Source organism: Mixophyes fleayi, chromosome 5 (assembly GCF_038048845.1).
Source record: "Mixophyes fleayi isolate aMixFle1 chromosome 5, aMixFle1.hap1, whole genome shotgun sequence".
NCBI classification, from domain to species: Eukaryota; Metazoa; Chordata; class Amphibia; order Anura; family Limnodynastidae; genus Mixophyes; species Mixophyes fleayi.
In genome coordinates, this window is record NC_134406.1 from 19,397,968 (window position 1) to 19,412,554 (window position 14,587).

General features: G+C 40.6%; 1 protein-coding gene across 1 annotated transcript in view; it reads right to left on the minus strand.

The window, feature by feature from the left end:
• Positions 1–1,011: 1,011 nt before the first annotated feature.
• SDHAF3 (succinate dehydrogenase complex assembly factor 3) overlaps positions 1,012–14,587 on the minus strand; it is a 38,621-nt gene continuing 25,045 nt past the window's right edge. The window contains exon 3 of the mRNA XM_075211764.1: positions 1,012–1,372. Coding sequence (XP_075067865.1) covers positions 1,169–1,372 — 204 coding nt within the window. The 3' untranslated portion in view covers positions 1,012–1,168. The remainder of the gene's footprint in view (positions 1,373–14,587) is intronic.

Below are 14,587 nucleotides of genomic sequence, written 5' to 3' on the forward strand. Positions count from 1 at the left end.
AGGTGCATGGGTGTATCAGTGAGGTGCATGGGTGTACCACCGAGGTGCATGAGTGCCCCACCGAGGTGCATGGGTGTATCACCGAGGTGCATGGGTGTATCGCCGGGGTGCATGGGTGCACCACCGAGGTGCATGGGTGTACCACCGAGGTGCATGGGTGTACCACCGAGGTGCATAGGTGTATCACCGAGGTGCATGGGTGTACCACCGAGGTGCATGGGTGTACCACCGAGGTGCATGGGTGTATCACCGAGGTGCATGGGTGTACCACCGAGGTGCATGGGTGTATCACCGAGGTGCATGGGTGTACCACCGAGGTGCATGGGTGTATCACCGAGGTGCATGGGTGTATCACCGAGGTGCATGGGTGTATCACCGAGGTGCATGGGTGTACAAAGATAACTACGTTTAAAGAAGTTTGTATAACCAGAGGGTGGACCTGGGGGAACCGTTACGCCTCATTCTGCAGATCAGTGCAGGGATCAATGTAACGAGATAAAGGGTGGTGCACTTTTAGGGGCTTTTCTTCCAGCAAAGGACTTCAGTTCTGCCCCAGGTTAGAGCCGGTGGTCTCTCGTTCTCATTCCATAGTTTTGATAGTCTACATGTTGCACTTTGTATGCCTTTGGCTGAGTAATATATGAGCATATGAAAACTGGAGCACAGAAAAAAGGTGATGTAACTCACAACAGCCATTCAAACGTTTGCTTGTATTCTATTTGTAAACTGCATTACACCACACTGGATGCACTCCACAGTCTTCTTGCACCAATAACAAGAGTGTTACACTACTACTCTGGGTTGCTGTAATCGTTTACATGCTCGGATTGGCTACATGCTGTTCTAGCTCCGCCCACTTCATCTCTGGAACTTCCGTGTCTACCCAGTTTTGAAGAATGAGTGCAATAAGTTCTCTAATCCTTCAAGAAAATGACAGTCCCTAATCAGTTGCTATAATTTACAGCATCTTTTTCTTGTGCACCCAATTCATGTCCACCATTATTTTATTGCTTTGTTCAAATTCTCTTATGTATTTTATTAAGTGTTTAGATAATTTGGCAGTTTCAATTCATAAATGAATTCTTTATTAAAGTATCAGGAACGCTTAGACTAATTTGTTAAAGACTAAATACAAACAAATCTTCCAATGAAATCCCTTTGTTAGAGTCTATCTTTGTTTTCCAGCATCTTCAATGATATCAAACTGAGGTTTTGGTTTTGTAGTTTCCTGCATAAGTTCATGTAATTGTCCAATCTGCTCCTCGTTGAACGAATTAAGCTTCTTTTCTGATAGCGGAGCTCCGTATTGGTGCTTGGTGTCTGAGTTACTCAGTCCCTCTTTGGCTTGTTCCCACAGCATCGCTGCATAGCCCTGGATGATAAAAGACAGATCAGTAACCAGCGGGCTGCGCGACTTCTGAACACATAACAAAAACTACTAGTGAATTACATCAAAATGGACTTTTTATAAAAAATAAAAACAAACAAACAATAAAAACTGTTATCTTTAAAACGCTAAATAACAATTTGATTTTTGCGAATATAAAATGCAACTGGGACCTGTCAGCAAAGACAATGACTGACGAAAAAGGTAGTTAGATATATATAAAAAAAGATTTTTTTTGCTCCACAATAACTTATTATACATAATACATGAGTGGGGTGAATACATGCAGAGATGGCCTGGATAACGAGATCAGGGTCCCTGCAGTGGCCATCAGGTCCCAGTATAATAGACGGGTGTCCCAGAGACAGATACTAAATAATAAAGTTTAATTGAATAAGAAACTCTCCAAAACTCTCTATGAAATAATTAAAAATATACTTTCTTGATTCATCGCAGACCAAATTGGACACCACATCCATCTACAAACATCATATCTACATTGATCTTATCTATCTATCTATCTATCTATCTATTTATCTATCTATATCATATTTATCTATCTATCTAATATTGATCTATCTATCTATCTCATACTTATCTTTCTATCTATCCATCTCATATCTATCTATCTATCTCATTTCTATCTAAATCATATCTATCTATCTATAATATTTATCTATCTATCTCACATCTATCTATCTATCCATCTATCTCATATCTAACTCATATTTATCTATCTATCTCATAATTATCTATCTATCTATCTATCTATCTATCTATCTATCTATCTAATTTCTATCTCCTATCTATCTAAATCATATCTATAATATTTATCTATCTATCTATCTGATATCTATCTATCTCATCTCTATCTCCTATCTATCTAAATCATATCTATCTATCTATAATATTTATCTATCTATCTAACTATCTCATATCTATCTCATTTCTATCTCCTATCTATCTAAATCATATCTATCTATCTATAATATTTATCTATCTATCTATCTATCTATCTATCTCATATCTATCTATCTCATATCTATCTATCTATAATATTTATCTATATATATCTCATATCTATCTAATCTATCTCATATTTATCTATCTCATTTCTATCTCCTATCTATCTATCTATAATATTTATCTATCTATATATATATATCTATCTCATATCTATCTATCTATCTATCTAATCTATCTCATATTTATCTATCTCATTTCTATCTCCTATCTATCTATCTATCTATCTAACTATCTCAATATATCAATATATATCTGTGTCTGTCTATCATACAGTTCTGACTGTGGGCCATTGGTATTGATGCCACAATGAGCTCGGTGCCTGATAATAACCTTATAAATATACTTTAGAACAGATAATAACCTGTCTCTCTCTCCTCACTGCTCTAAAAGCCCCAATGTGGTCTGGAAGTGAGTTGGCCGCTCACCCATTTGTGTCATCAAATCTGAAAGTGATCTTGGAAGACAATTGGCGGGATGGGTCCATATGTAGGAGCATATAGACAACAATATTATATACTCCACAGCACATCACTGCAACATACAAATACAATGTTGGGCCTATCAAGTTCTGTCATATCAGGCGCCATCTCCTCAGGTAGATGGTAGTGTACAGCAGCTGAGCAAATGACACCAGTCCAAGGTTTCTGTACAACTGGACTCTGCCAGTTTTATTAAGCAGAAAAATTAAAGAAAAAGTTCAAAATAAACACCTCACCTGTCCAACACTAATGAAACACAAGTCGTTCTTGACTGTCAAACTATAAAAAAAAGCTCCGGCAGTTATAGTTTATTCACACAAATATCAGGGTTTCTCTTATAGAGACTGTGCAGTCCATTCCCCCAGGCAGAGCACAGACTGATCACACTGACATCCTTAAAACCAGAGGTGTCCAAGTTCAGTTCTCAAGGTTCTACCAACAGTTCATGTTTTCAGGATTTCTTTAATCATGCACAGGTGAGGTAATCTATTTGGCTGGGTCAGTAATTATCCCACCTGTTTCTACAGACAGAAATCCTGAAAACATGAACTGTTGGAAGCTCTTGAGGACTCGCCTTGTACAACTCGCCTTGTACAACTCTGATTTAAAACACCTTACAGGTGCAGCCATTAATCAGACTGGAAGGTCAGAAGCCCCGGACTGGGCCTTATAAATGGAGCCCACCCTTCTCTCTCCATTTATACCCCAGTGACCCCCTACCAGATTTTTCCTAAAACTGAACACACTCTCCTTCCCAATCAAATCAATCTTCCTGGTGTATTTAAAACATTTAAAACAGAAACCTGAGACAAATATACCTATCCAAAAATACTATTCCAGTGTTTTTGTCACAATATTTTTTTTTTAATGTTATCAGTAGCTATTTTATCCAAGGCAGCTTGTATTTTAGATTTAATGATTGTTTATTTGAAAACACAGCCATGCTACGGTAAACCCCTAGAAGGTTCACCATGTAATCAATGTATCTTATATAAGCCTAGCGAAGTATTATATGTCCAATGGGGATATTTCCACACTGTGACAAAATGTTGCAGCACATCTAATTTCAGACAGTTCTTGTTGAATGCCAAAATTTAGTTACGAACATGAAGTGTTACCATAGTTCCTGCACAGTCAGGAGTTCCTATACTGATGTGACAGTTTCTCCAGACATCACACGTAAAAGGACCGAGGTGTGTAATCTTGCTTGATGATTTCCTCTGAAACACTGACATTGTATTCCGCGAGAACACAAATCAGCTTCATGTAGTTCAGACCCCTAACGGTGCAACCAATGCAAGACTTTATGATAAGCTAGGAATCGGTGCACATATAATCATCAGGCTTCTGTACCCCGTGTGCCTGTCAGTGCCAACATTATAATGTCAGATAGAGGGCATCAGCTTGAATAAAGCACTGCGTCCTGTGCCAGTTTGGCCACACACTGCTAGAATGATAGAATGAGTTATTAAGTTTGAGAAGTTTTAACAACTTTGAGGTCAGCATAATATATGCGTAAGATGGGACACCAGACAGCCGGGGATCACTGCAGCGAATACAGAAATTCTGTCATGGTCTGTCCCTGAGAAGACAGCTGAATAAAATGAAGTTTTAGTGGATTTCATTATATGTACTTATAAGTCAAAATAAGAGTTATCACCAGTTGTTTTCTATCCAGGTCCATTGCGCAAAATATTTCCAACTTCTCCAATGTTGACGTCTTCACTAACGCAATAATGGGACTATTTACGAAGCCCTAAACCGGTTTAGGCATTTTTAAGTAAAATAGTGATTTAAGAAAAGTCTTATATGCATTAGGAAGGTTACCGCAAAATCCAGGAGTGTGTGTCTGTGTGTGTGTGTCTGTGTGTGTGTGTATGTGTGTGTGTGTGTGTGTATGTGTCTGTGTGTGTATGTGTGTATTAGGGAATTTAGACTGTAAGATCCAATGGGACAGGGACTGATGTGAGTTCTCTGTAGTGGCGCTATATAAATAGCTGATGATAATGATGATTTTATTAGTGTACATGCATTTTATTGTGGATATTGACGTTTTTTTACATCATCATCCTCATCATTTATTTATATAGCGCCACTAATTCCGCAGCGCTGTACAGAGAACTCATTCACATCAGTCCCTGCCCCATTTGAGCTTACAATCTAAATTCCCTAATATAGACACACACTCACACACAGACATAGACAGACAGAGAGGGAGAGATTAGCGTTAATTTTTGATAGCAGCCAATTAACCCTACCAGTAGGTTTTTGGAGTGTGGGGGGAAACCGGAGCACCTGGAGGAAACCCACGCAAACAAGGGGAGAACATACAAACTCCACACAGATAAGGCCATGGTTGGGAATTGAACTCATGACCCCAGTGCTGTGAGGCAGAAGTGCTAACCACTAGGCCACTGTGCTGCCCATGCTATACGGTAGCTTCCTGTCCCTGTTTTTCTGTCCTTTTTGACACTTTGAAGGATTCAAGGTTTTCTTGGAAAGAAGGACACAGATGACCACAACATTATATATGTTATCAGTGACCTGGAAGGGCCACTAGAGCCATAATATTCCCAAGAAATGTGCCTCTAATTTTTTTGGGCGCCTCAAGAAATATTATTGTAGCGATGAATCCTAGTACCAGTTTTCCATACCCCCCAACATTCTTGAAGAAAAATCAGGACAAATGAATCCATGCCCACAATCTACATAAACCATGACCAGAGGCACCCAAACCACGGGTCCACCCATGCCAAACAAATTCTGGACCAGACTCTGCCACCGTCCCAGCAGACTATGTCCCTTTTGATCATCATTGTAAACCAGGATAGCCTCACAGAAATTGGGACTGTTGGTAGATTCAGAGATGATGATGTTTTAAAGTCCAGAGATAAGCTCACCTATTGTCACGTACCGGACCCGCTTAATCTGCAGTCGGAGACCAGCGTTCTAACTGTCCGGTCCTGCAGCCGCTCTCCTCTCTGTAAATGGCGCTGCGCTATAGATATTCATTAATAAATTAAGCAATTACTAAAGTATTAATTCATATTCAGTATCCCTAGTAAGTAATATACTTGGATAAGACTACTTTTACATAGATACTGTAAGACGCCATCCCCGGCACCCAGCGGAAGTGCTGCCATCTCTGCTCGGCTGCCTCCCGTTGCTAGGCAAGGGACTTGCCTAGCAACGGAAGCAAGAGCTTTATCTATTTCCTGGCCGGCGCCCAGCGGGTACATTCGCAGTTGTTTCTGCATCCCATTGCTAGGCAGCGGGACGCTATTTGGCTGCATAGTTGGTGATCAGAGCTCCTGGCCAATCAGGCCTCAGCTTCCTCTATATATAGGAGGCTCTACCACCAGTAGGTGCCAGAGTATCAGGTCTCCTCCAGTACTCCAGATTTAGCTTCTGACTGACCTCCTGGCTTCTGACTCCTGACCCTGATTTTGGATATTCCCTTGGGCTTTATTTGTCTCTCCTGTTATCTGACTCCTGGCTTCCTGACTACTCTATTGGCTTAACCCTTTGTACCTCGCATCGCGTACGGCAAGTAGCCATCTGTCACACCCAGTCCGTGACAGATACTTTAGACCTGATTTACTACGTTTTCATTCAGATATAAGAATTTGCACTAAACCACATCAACCAATGAGGCAATTGCTTTCATTGTAACATGATAGATAAAAAGCTAATTGATGATTGGTTACTGTGATTCAGTGCCCTTACAGGCAAAGTTAATAAATGAGCCATAATGTGACCCATCCTCTTTTATCCCATTGCTTTTATAACCTATAAGCAAGACAAAGCTGCAGGTCTTCCATTCCTCTAAGGGTCATTTACATACAGACCCGCAATGCGTCTTTATGTGAGCAACTGTTCCAACTTATCTGCCAAGTGGATATGATAGTTCACGCCTCTTTTAATTTACTGCCGTGCGCCAGCATCGCTCTTTGGTAAAATGTGGAGAGAGAGCTATTGTCTGATATTTTTGTCACTTCACAAAATAAATTTATGTTTCCTTGGTCAGCTGGCATTTAACAAACCCCCCCATTAAAGATGACAGGTAATATAGCATTGTGCTGAAAGTTTCAATTAGCGGACCGGGTATAATAATAAGAGAAAGGTCATATTAAATCAAAGCTTGGCTGCAAATCAGAGGTGAAGGTCAAAAACTTAGATGAAGGAAATCAATAGACGTAGAACGATCATTCAGATGACAATTAAAGCAATTAGTAAGGAGCAGGATGAGAGTTGACTGCTAAGTGGGCACTGGGATCATTGTGTTATTCACCGATGTAACGCTACCGTCTCTAATGTGTTTAATAAAATGCATTCATCAATCCCCTTCCCCAGCACTCATATTGTTTGACTCATAATTTAAACCTCCCAGCCAGTTATACAAATAATTGTTGGTTTAATCTATGTGTGGAGGAGTGCTTGTAATCAATGTGAAGGACCAGCTGTAATTATTACACTATGTATAGCAGAAGTAGGCAAGCCATGGCTTTATAGCAGCTGTGCAAGGAATGCTGGCACTTGTAGTTCCACATCAGCTGGCAAAAAACAGGTTGCATATGCTAGTGATGCTGATTGTTCCTTAAGTGCACACAGGTGTATTTATTATCATTTAGAAAAGCATAGCGTGCACGCTAACACATTTTTTCTTTCTCTTTTTAAATAGAGGTACAAACATTTCATTGCACACAGAGGTACCGCTGACAAATCATGTCACAAGCAGCAATCCCACATACTTCATATCTTTTTTTCTTTAAATAGCAACTAAAGTAACTCTTAAGCATGTCCTTTTTTCTTAGCTATCCTCCGACAAATCATTATCTCTTTTTCAAAAGCTCTCTGGTTGGCAAACAAAAATTGCTGCCAGATACTGATACAGTCAGCCTGCTACACAGACATAGGTTCACAGCTCTCAGCGAGTCATGTGATGACAGAGATGGCAGAAAGAGTATGTCATATTGCAGACAGAGATCAGAGGAGCCTTCTAAACCCTCTCTCCTCACTACATCATGTGCCACGTGACTGTGGTTGCCATGGCAGTCCAGAATCCTAAATTATTAATAGCAGTCGGAAGAAAAAAAAGAAAACAAGGAACTGGTAAATGCCAACTTTCTTCTTATAGCCGGCCACAGTGATGTATTTTAATGATAATTAAATATGACTGCTGATCTTGTATTAAAAATCTGCAAATCTACATTTTCATATTTTACTCGAAAAATGCCTTAAGACCCGTGCTCCAAGCACAGGTAAGTTACAATTCACATATCTATACACATTAATACCAAATTAAACTATTTGTGAGTAACCATTAGGAGTCAATGGACAAAAATGTAAATGGTTGTTGTTTCTTCATCCAAGCGGCAACTTTTTTATATGACACAAGCAGTATTTCCCACTCAATGCTCCTCTGATAAAGTTTCAGTTGTCAAAGACAATGCGGATCTGTAATGGTCCTTTCAACAAAAATAAAGGTGCAATTGGTAAGAAATTTGAAGGGGGGGAGGATAGAAGTTATGAAGATGGTAGAAAATTTGCATCTAATGTGTTAACTCAATATTCAAAATGTTATACATATATTGCAGCAATAAACATAAATAAAAACGTATAAAATGGACTATAAAACACTGTACAACATAAACAACGTGATCCCCTGAGGAAGTCTATGATAGACGAAATGCGTTTCGTATATAAAGAAAGTTTTACTTTTACATCGCTTATACTGTCCTGACTTTTCCCTTTGCACAGAAACTGGAATGAATGGTAACAAGAGAGAGGAGCATACTGTGATTGACCACTCACACTTCTGGGACGCCGACCAAGGAAGGTAGCGATACCAGAAATGTCTCAAGGCATTTAAACAAGAACATATGTTGGAGGTGCAATTTGGTATCTTTGAAAATAAACGTTTTTAACAGTATTTCACTCTTTGTGCAACTTCTTCCCTATACTTCATGTAACACAATCTGCCGATGGGAGCTGCGTCCAGCACTTTCTATACTAACCGTGAAGATACGAGACCTTTGTAAGTGCATTCATTACCTAACTGACAGATCATGTGTTATTATAGTACTACACTATGTTCTCTTTTCTCATTCATTGTATATCCTGAGTACGGGAAACACAGAATAACACCAACTGGAAGGGACGACCAGTCGGAGATCCAGTTGGGACGACCAGTCGGAGATTCAGTTGGGACTAACAGCCGGAGATCCAGTTGGACTAGCAGTCGGAGATCCAGTTGGGACAACCAGTCGTAGATCCAGTTGGACTAGCAGTCGGAGATCCAGTTGGGACAACCAGTCGTAGATCCAGTTGGACTAGCAGTCGGAGATCTAGTTGGGACTAGCAGTCGGAGATCCAGTTGGACTAGCAGTCGGAGATCCAGATGGGTGACCAGTCAGAGATCCAGGTGGGACGATCAGTCGTAGATTTCTGCATCCACGGCAAGGAACCAACTAAAAGCCTCCCCCCCTGGGTAACTCTCCTGAACTACTGATTCATAGGAGGACAATCCAAGACACCATGTTACTAACTGTAATACTGGTAACATCCATCGTTATCCTCATACTGCTCAGTTTATTTAAACCAGGGATTTCACTTTTATTGCTGCAATATATGTATAACATTTTGAATATTGAATTAACACACTAGATACAGATTTTCTACGATTTTCTATCCTCTCCCCCTTCAAATTTCTATCCATTTGCGCCTTTATCCCAAATTTTTGTTCATCGCAACCAACAGCACAAAGTCTGTGCCCTCAATTGAAGAGCACAGACACCCTTCAGAAGTGCTACTCCCAATATATCTTATTTGATTTTATCGTAATGGATCTTTGTGCCTGTCTGTTTGTCAAGTGATTTTATAAGGTGCACACCCCCTTCCTCTTTCCTCCCAACTGTCCTGATTTAGATGGGACAGTCCAAATTTTCAGGACTTTTGTCCTGATTCGGTAACAGTTGAGAGATATGCCCACTGAGCTGGGCACCAACAGCAGGTGTATGTCGCATTGAACGGGTGTTTTTTAGAGCAGAGGACGGGGACTGGGGCATCCGAGTGCTGATCACGCTCCTGCGGGGACATGGCATAGCCCTAAAATTATGTGACCGTGCCCCTTCTAGAATGAGCATGTCCCTTTCACCTGTGTGCACAAATACACCTTGGAAACTGCCACAGCGAAATCAACCTTCACCTAGTTTTGTGTGTTTGGGGATCAGCCTGATAATGCGTTTGGTAGAAATTGTGAAGCATCACTTTAAAGTCACTTAGAACCATCTTCAGTCATTTCAATTTTCCAGCTGTATCTCACCGAAAGTATAGGATGTGACCCATACAAAGCCAGCAAGACCACCGTAATGTCACTGTCTCCACCACTTTATGTCATCTGAATAATCCCAAACCACAAAAGGAAACCTTGTTCCGGCAGTAGGACGAGTCTCAAGAGCGGGATCCATATTCATTAAGGAACACAATCCACCTAAACCCTCCCATAAGACTGATGAAGCCACATTGGCAGAAACATCCATGCCCTCAGGCACAAAAAACGGGTGTATTTGGCCGAACAGCGTTTACACTTCCCTAACTGAGACTTTTAATTGGTCGGATCAATCTTGGGCCTGTTCATAAATACGGTTGACCGAAGACCACTATCTGCCTCTATGTACAGATATCACCCAACTGCATTCAAAGCTCAACAAAAGATTCAGTCCTACAAACACAAGGGCCAAAACTTGCCTAATTCAGCCGCCCATGTAAGTGCTAGGTCAACCTATCCTTAACCAACTTAATAAGCTTACCAGACCGCACTATTATGCTGGTGGTTGCGAGCCGATCGCAGATACATATTAACCCATTGTTATCCAGTTCAATGTCCACGACAGTGTGTGCCTTGCACTCGAATGGGCTGGAGTGAAGGTTTAAAGACCCCTGAGAATAACAGTGTTACAACTATTTGCGATTGGTGAACTGTCTCATTTTAGTATATTAAATCTAGAATCTGCAGAAGCCATTGTCATTCCACACACACGGAACAGATGCTCAAAATCTCAAAATTATATTTGTGTGTCTCATGGAACTGCACACGAGAGGCCGTTATAAAGATATGTGTATATATAGCAAAATACTCTTCAGAAGTTTATAAAAGACTGAAGAACCTATTACACCGTCTTTATTTATAAGCATAAAAACGTGAGTTCATTTAGATTGTGCTATGAATGTAATTATCCATTTAAGACAACTGCAGCCTACTAAGAACGGCCAATTACTTTGTTCCACGTTCAAAAATTCCCGAACAGTTTGTGTCGCGAGGCAGCTGAAGATATTCGGTCTGGGACAACGGAACAGTAGCTGGATCTGTAATATTATGACGGCCTGCTGAGACAATCTGACAATATACGAGCTGTTCCACCATTCCACATTACTCCCCTGAAAAATACCAGTACACTCCCCTCCATAATAACTCTCTGTGTAATTAAATCACTTCATCATAGCTGCAAGGCAACACAGCCTGTGACAGAAACACACACAGACTGAGGTGCAGTCTTGTTTTCCTTCAATATACTTGTAATCCTAATAGCTGTTAGAATCTAATTGCAAAATGAGATTTATCAAGATCGATAAGAATATTTTTAATCCACTTTCGGTACCGTACTGAAACATCCTTAAAGGAGAGCTGTACACATAGAATTTTACAATTTCCGCATAAAGTTTAAGTGCTTGTTCCATCCATTTTTATAACCAATATCTCCCCTGCCCCCATATAGCAGTACTTTTGGGTTTGCTCACAAGGAGGGTAAATGTATCAAGCTGAGAGTTTTCCGGCGGGTTTGAAAAGTGGAGATGTTGCCTATAGCAACCAATCAGATTCTAGCTGTCATTTTGTAGAATGTACTAAATCAATGAGAGCTAGAATCTGATTGGTTTTTCAAACCCGCTGGAAAACTCTCAGCTTGATACATTGATCCCAAGGGGTCTGATTCATCAAGGCACGTATTTGCAGATTTTGTACCTATTATCTGCAAAATCCCTCTGCGCAAGCCCAAAACCGGACCATACACAACTAAACAAAGCAATGTTCAGTTCATCTTTGTACGCACTTACTTCAGCTTGCGATTTCTGGGAGAGAACGTGGCGGGGAAGAGCCGCTCGTCCATAGTCAATGTACAGTAATGGCGTGCCAAACTCGAGTGCACACAGCCACGTCTGATTCAAGCTTTGGGCATGGCAAAAGTACTTGATTTTCTGCCTTACCTCTTGCTATAGGGTTAGTCTAAGTACTAAGGATAACAGTCTGCTATGCATGCTATAACATGTGTTTGCAGCTAGAAGCAACTGTAAAAAATTATTTTATGTTTACATTAAGAACATTCTAATAAATGTATGTAATGTGGAAAAAATATATATAAAAAACATTTACTTTTTTAACAGATGTTTCATTAATGCCTATATTATTAACAAGTGACATTAATTTAATTTTTTGATGTCAGGTGAATCAGCCTGATTCACTTGACATTAGTGGCGGCTATTGGAAGCTCGTGAGTGACATGACCCCGGATAAAAATCTTTCTCGCAGTCAAAAATGACCGATGCATCATGCAGATGGGGCAGCATCTCTTCAGTCGGTTCAGATGTTGGCAGGCACGAGTACATCCATCAGAGAATAGAGAAATGGAAAGGTTAGTATTACAGGCCAGAAGAGCTACCCCTTTGGAAAGGATGGGAGACTTTACCATGGCATCAAAATTTCTGCATGTAGAAGAAGGACTAGGTACATTTACGACACCCTTGCTGGCACTGAAGGTCGGGCACGGCTTGCAAAAGTCACCATGACACAGGTGATCTTGTTCAATCAAAGAAGGGAAGGGGAAGTTCCAAGATGTTGTTGACTACTTCCTCTTCCTGAGATACTTCGGATCTCCACGAAGATGTTGCCCTAGTGCTTTCCAAGCTTAACAGGAACCTCTGCCGGCACTTCAAGTGGATTGAAATCAGCAAACTGTTTATGGCCCTGGAGAGTGGCAGACTAGCTGAATTCAAAGGAAAGAATTTGGACGAGATGGACATTGATTACATATCTGTTTATTGTCCCAACCTGTCCAGCTACAGAGTAAATGGTCAGATGATGAGCAATCCCCTGTGACAGAGAGATAAGTGGTCAAGGATTTCGGTCAACACTTCCACGTCAGAACGGAGACGGTGTAGGGACCATGCAACATGAGACCACTGCCCAGCCAAGGCTTCCACAGGTCGGTGCAGTGCACAGTTTCACTATGCAAAAACATGTTGCCTTCTCGCAGAGTGGTAATGCATCACACTGCTTCTTTTCAGGTTGGAAAGAAGTGCGGCGAAAAACCTGGGACAGAGATGAGATCCAAGCCGTGGAGAAGCACATGCTCAAGTTTATCCAAACATGCCGGGTGCCCGGAAAGCGTGACTGCGTTGCCTGCTTCATGGCTGAACCATCAGCACTGAAAGACCGAAACTAGTCATCTGTGAAATTCTACATAAAGAACCGTATAACACGCAGTGGTTGACCGGCACTGTAACCTCCATGGCTGGGTGTCGGTGTAATGCGGACACGTGGATGTCCTCAGATGTGCAAAATAAATGAAACTTTCCCCACCATGTAGTCCGTGTCAGTACATTGAGCAACGTCAAACTGAAAATCTCAAGTGGTAACTCTGGTGACAAACAGCTCCGACATATACCTGTAGGATTGTCCTGTTGACAGGGCATTAGGAAAGGGACTTCCCTATGCTCCATGTTCCAGACATAGGTCCTCACGATGCAATAAAAACAATTGGAATTCTATAAATGAAATATTGTTTTAAATGTCTGTATCTACATTGCAATAAAGGAAATCATAATGGGTTATGCCAAGTACTAATATTTTTACAATATACTCTGACTACCTTGCAATATGACTTCTGTACATGAACTGGTTATATGTTGCAGAGATTTCTCTATAGTATAAAGTAAACCTACCTCCCAAGATAGGGAATAACTCCTATACAACAGCTTTTGTCAACCTCCGTGCTCTTGGTGAAACTGTTGTGGAACGACAAGTCCCAGAAAACCCTTCCAGGCTTCTTTAATAGATTTCTGACTGAGAGATAATTACCAGAGAGTGCACAAAGCTGGCAATGTTTTCGTTACTTTGCCCTTTAACAAACACTGTACAATGCTGTAGCAGAAGTATATGGTATGATAGACAATGCAGCAGCAACAGTTGAAGAATCATTTGATGCCTGAACCTATTTCACACCGTAGCAGCCGGCTGAAAACATTTCTCTCCATAGAGTGACTCCTTTATGCTTTCAGCAACATTGAAAGTCTTTAAAAATCAAAAATCAATTTGTTAAAAAAAAAGAATTGATGGATCGCCGTTTAATAAAACCCCTGCTCCGAACAGTGGCGTACAAGAGACAATAATACTGAATTGCCGGCTTCAGGCATTACATGAAATAATATATACTCATCGGAGACGATTTTCTAGTTTGGTTCCTGCTAAACAAAGATAGAGGCTTCACAAAGGAGATCTACTAGTTTGGTGTTTTTTTTTACTTTAAAGGTCACGATACAATAAAAGCTGTAGGGGTTGTTTGTTGAGTCTATCCATGCTGGAATCATACTCTGGGAAATACAATCTATCTATCCACTTCAATAGGCACATTATCACTTA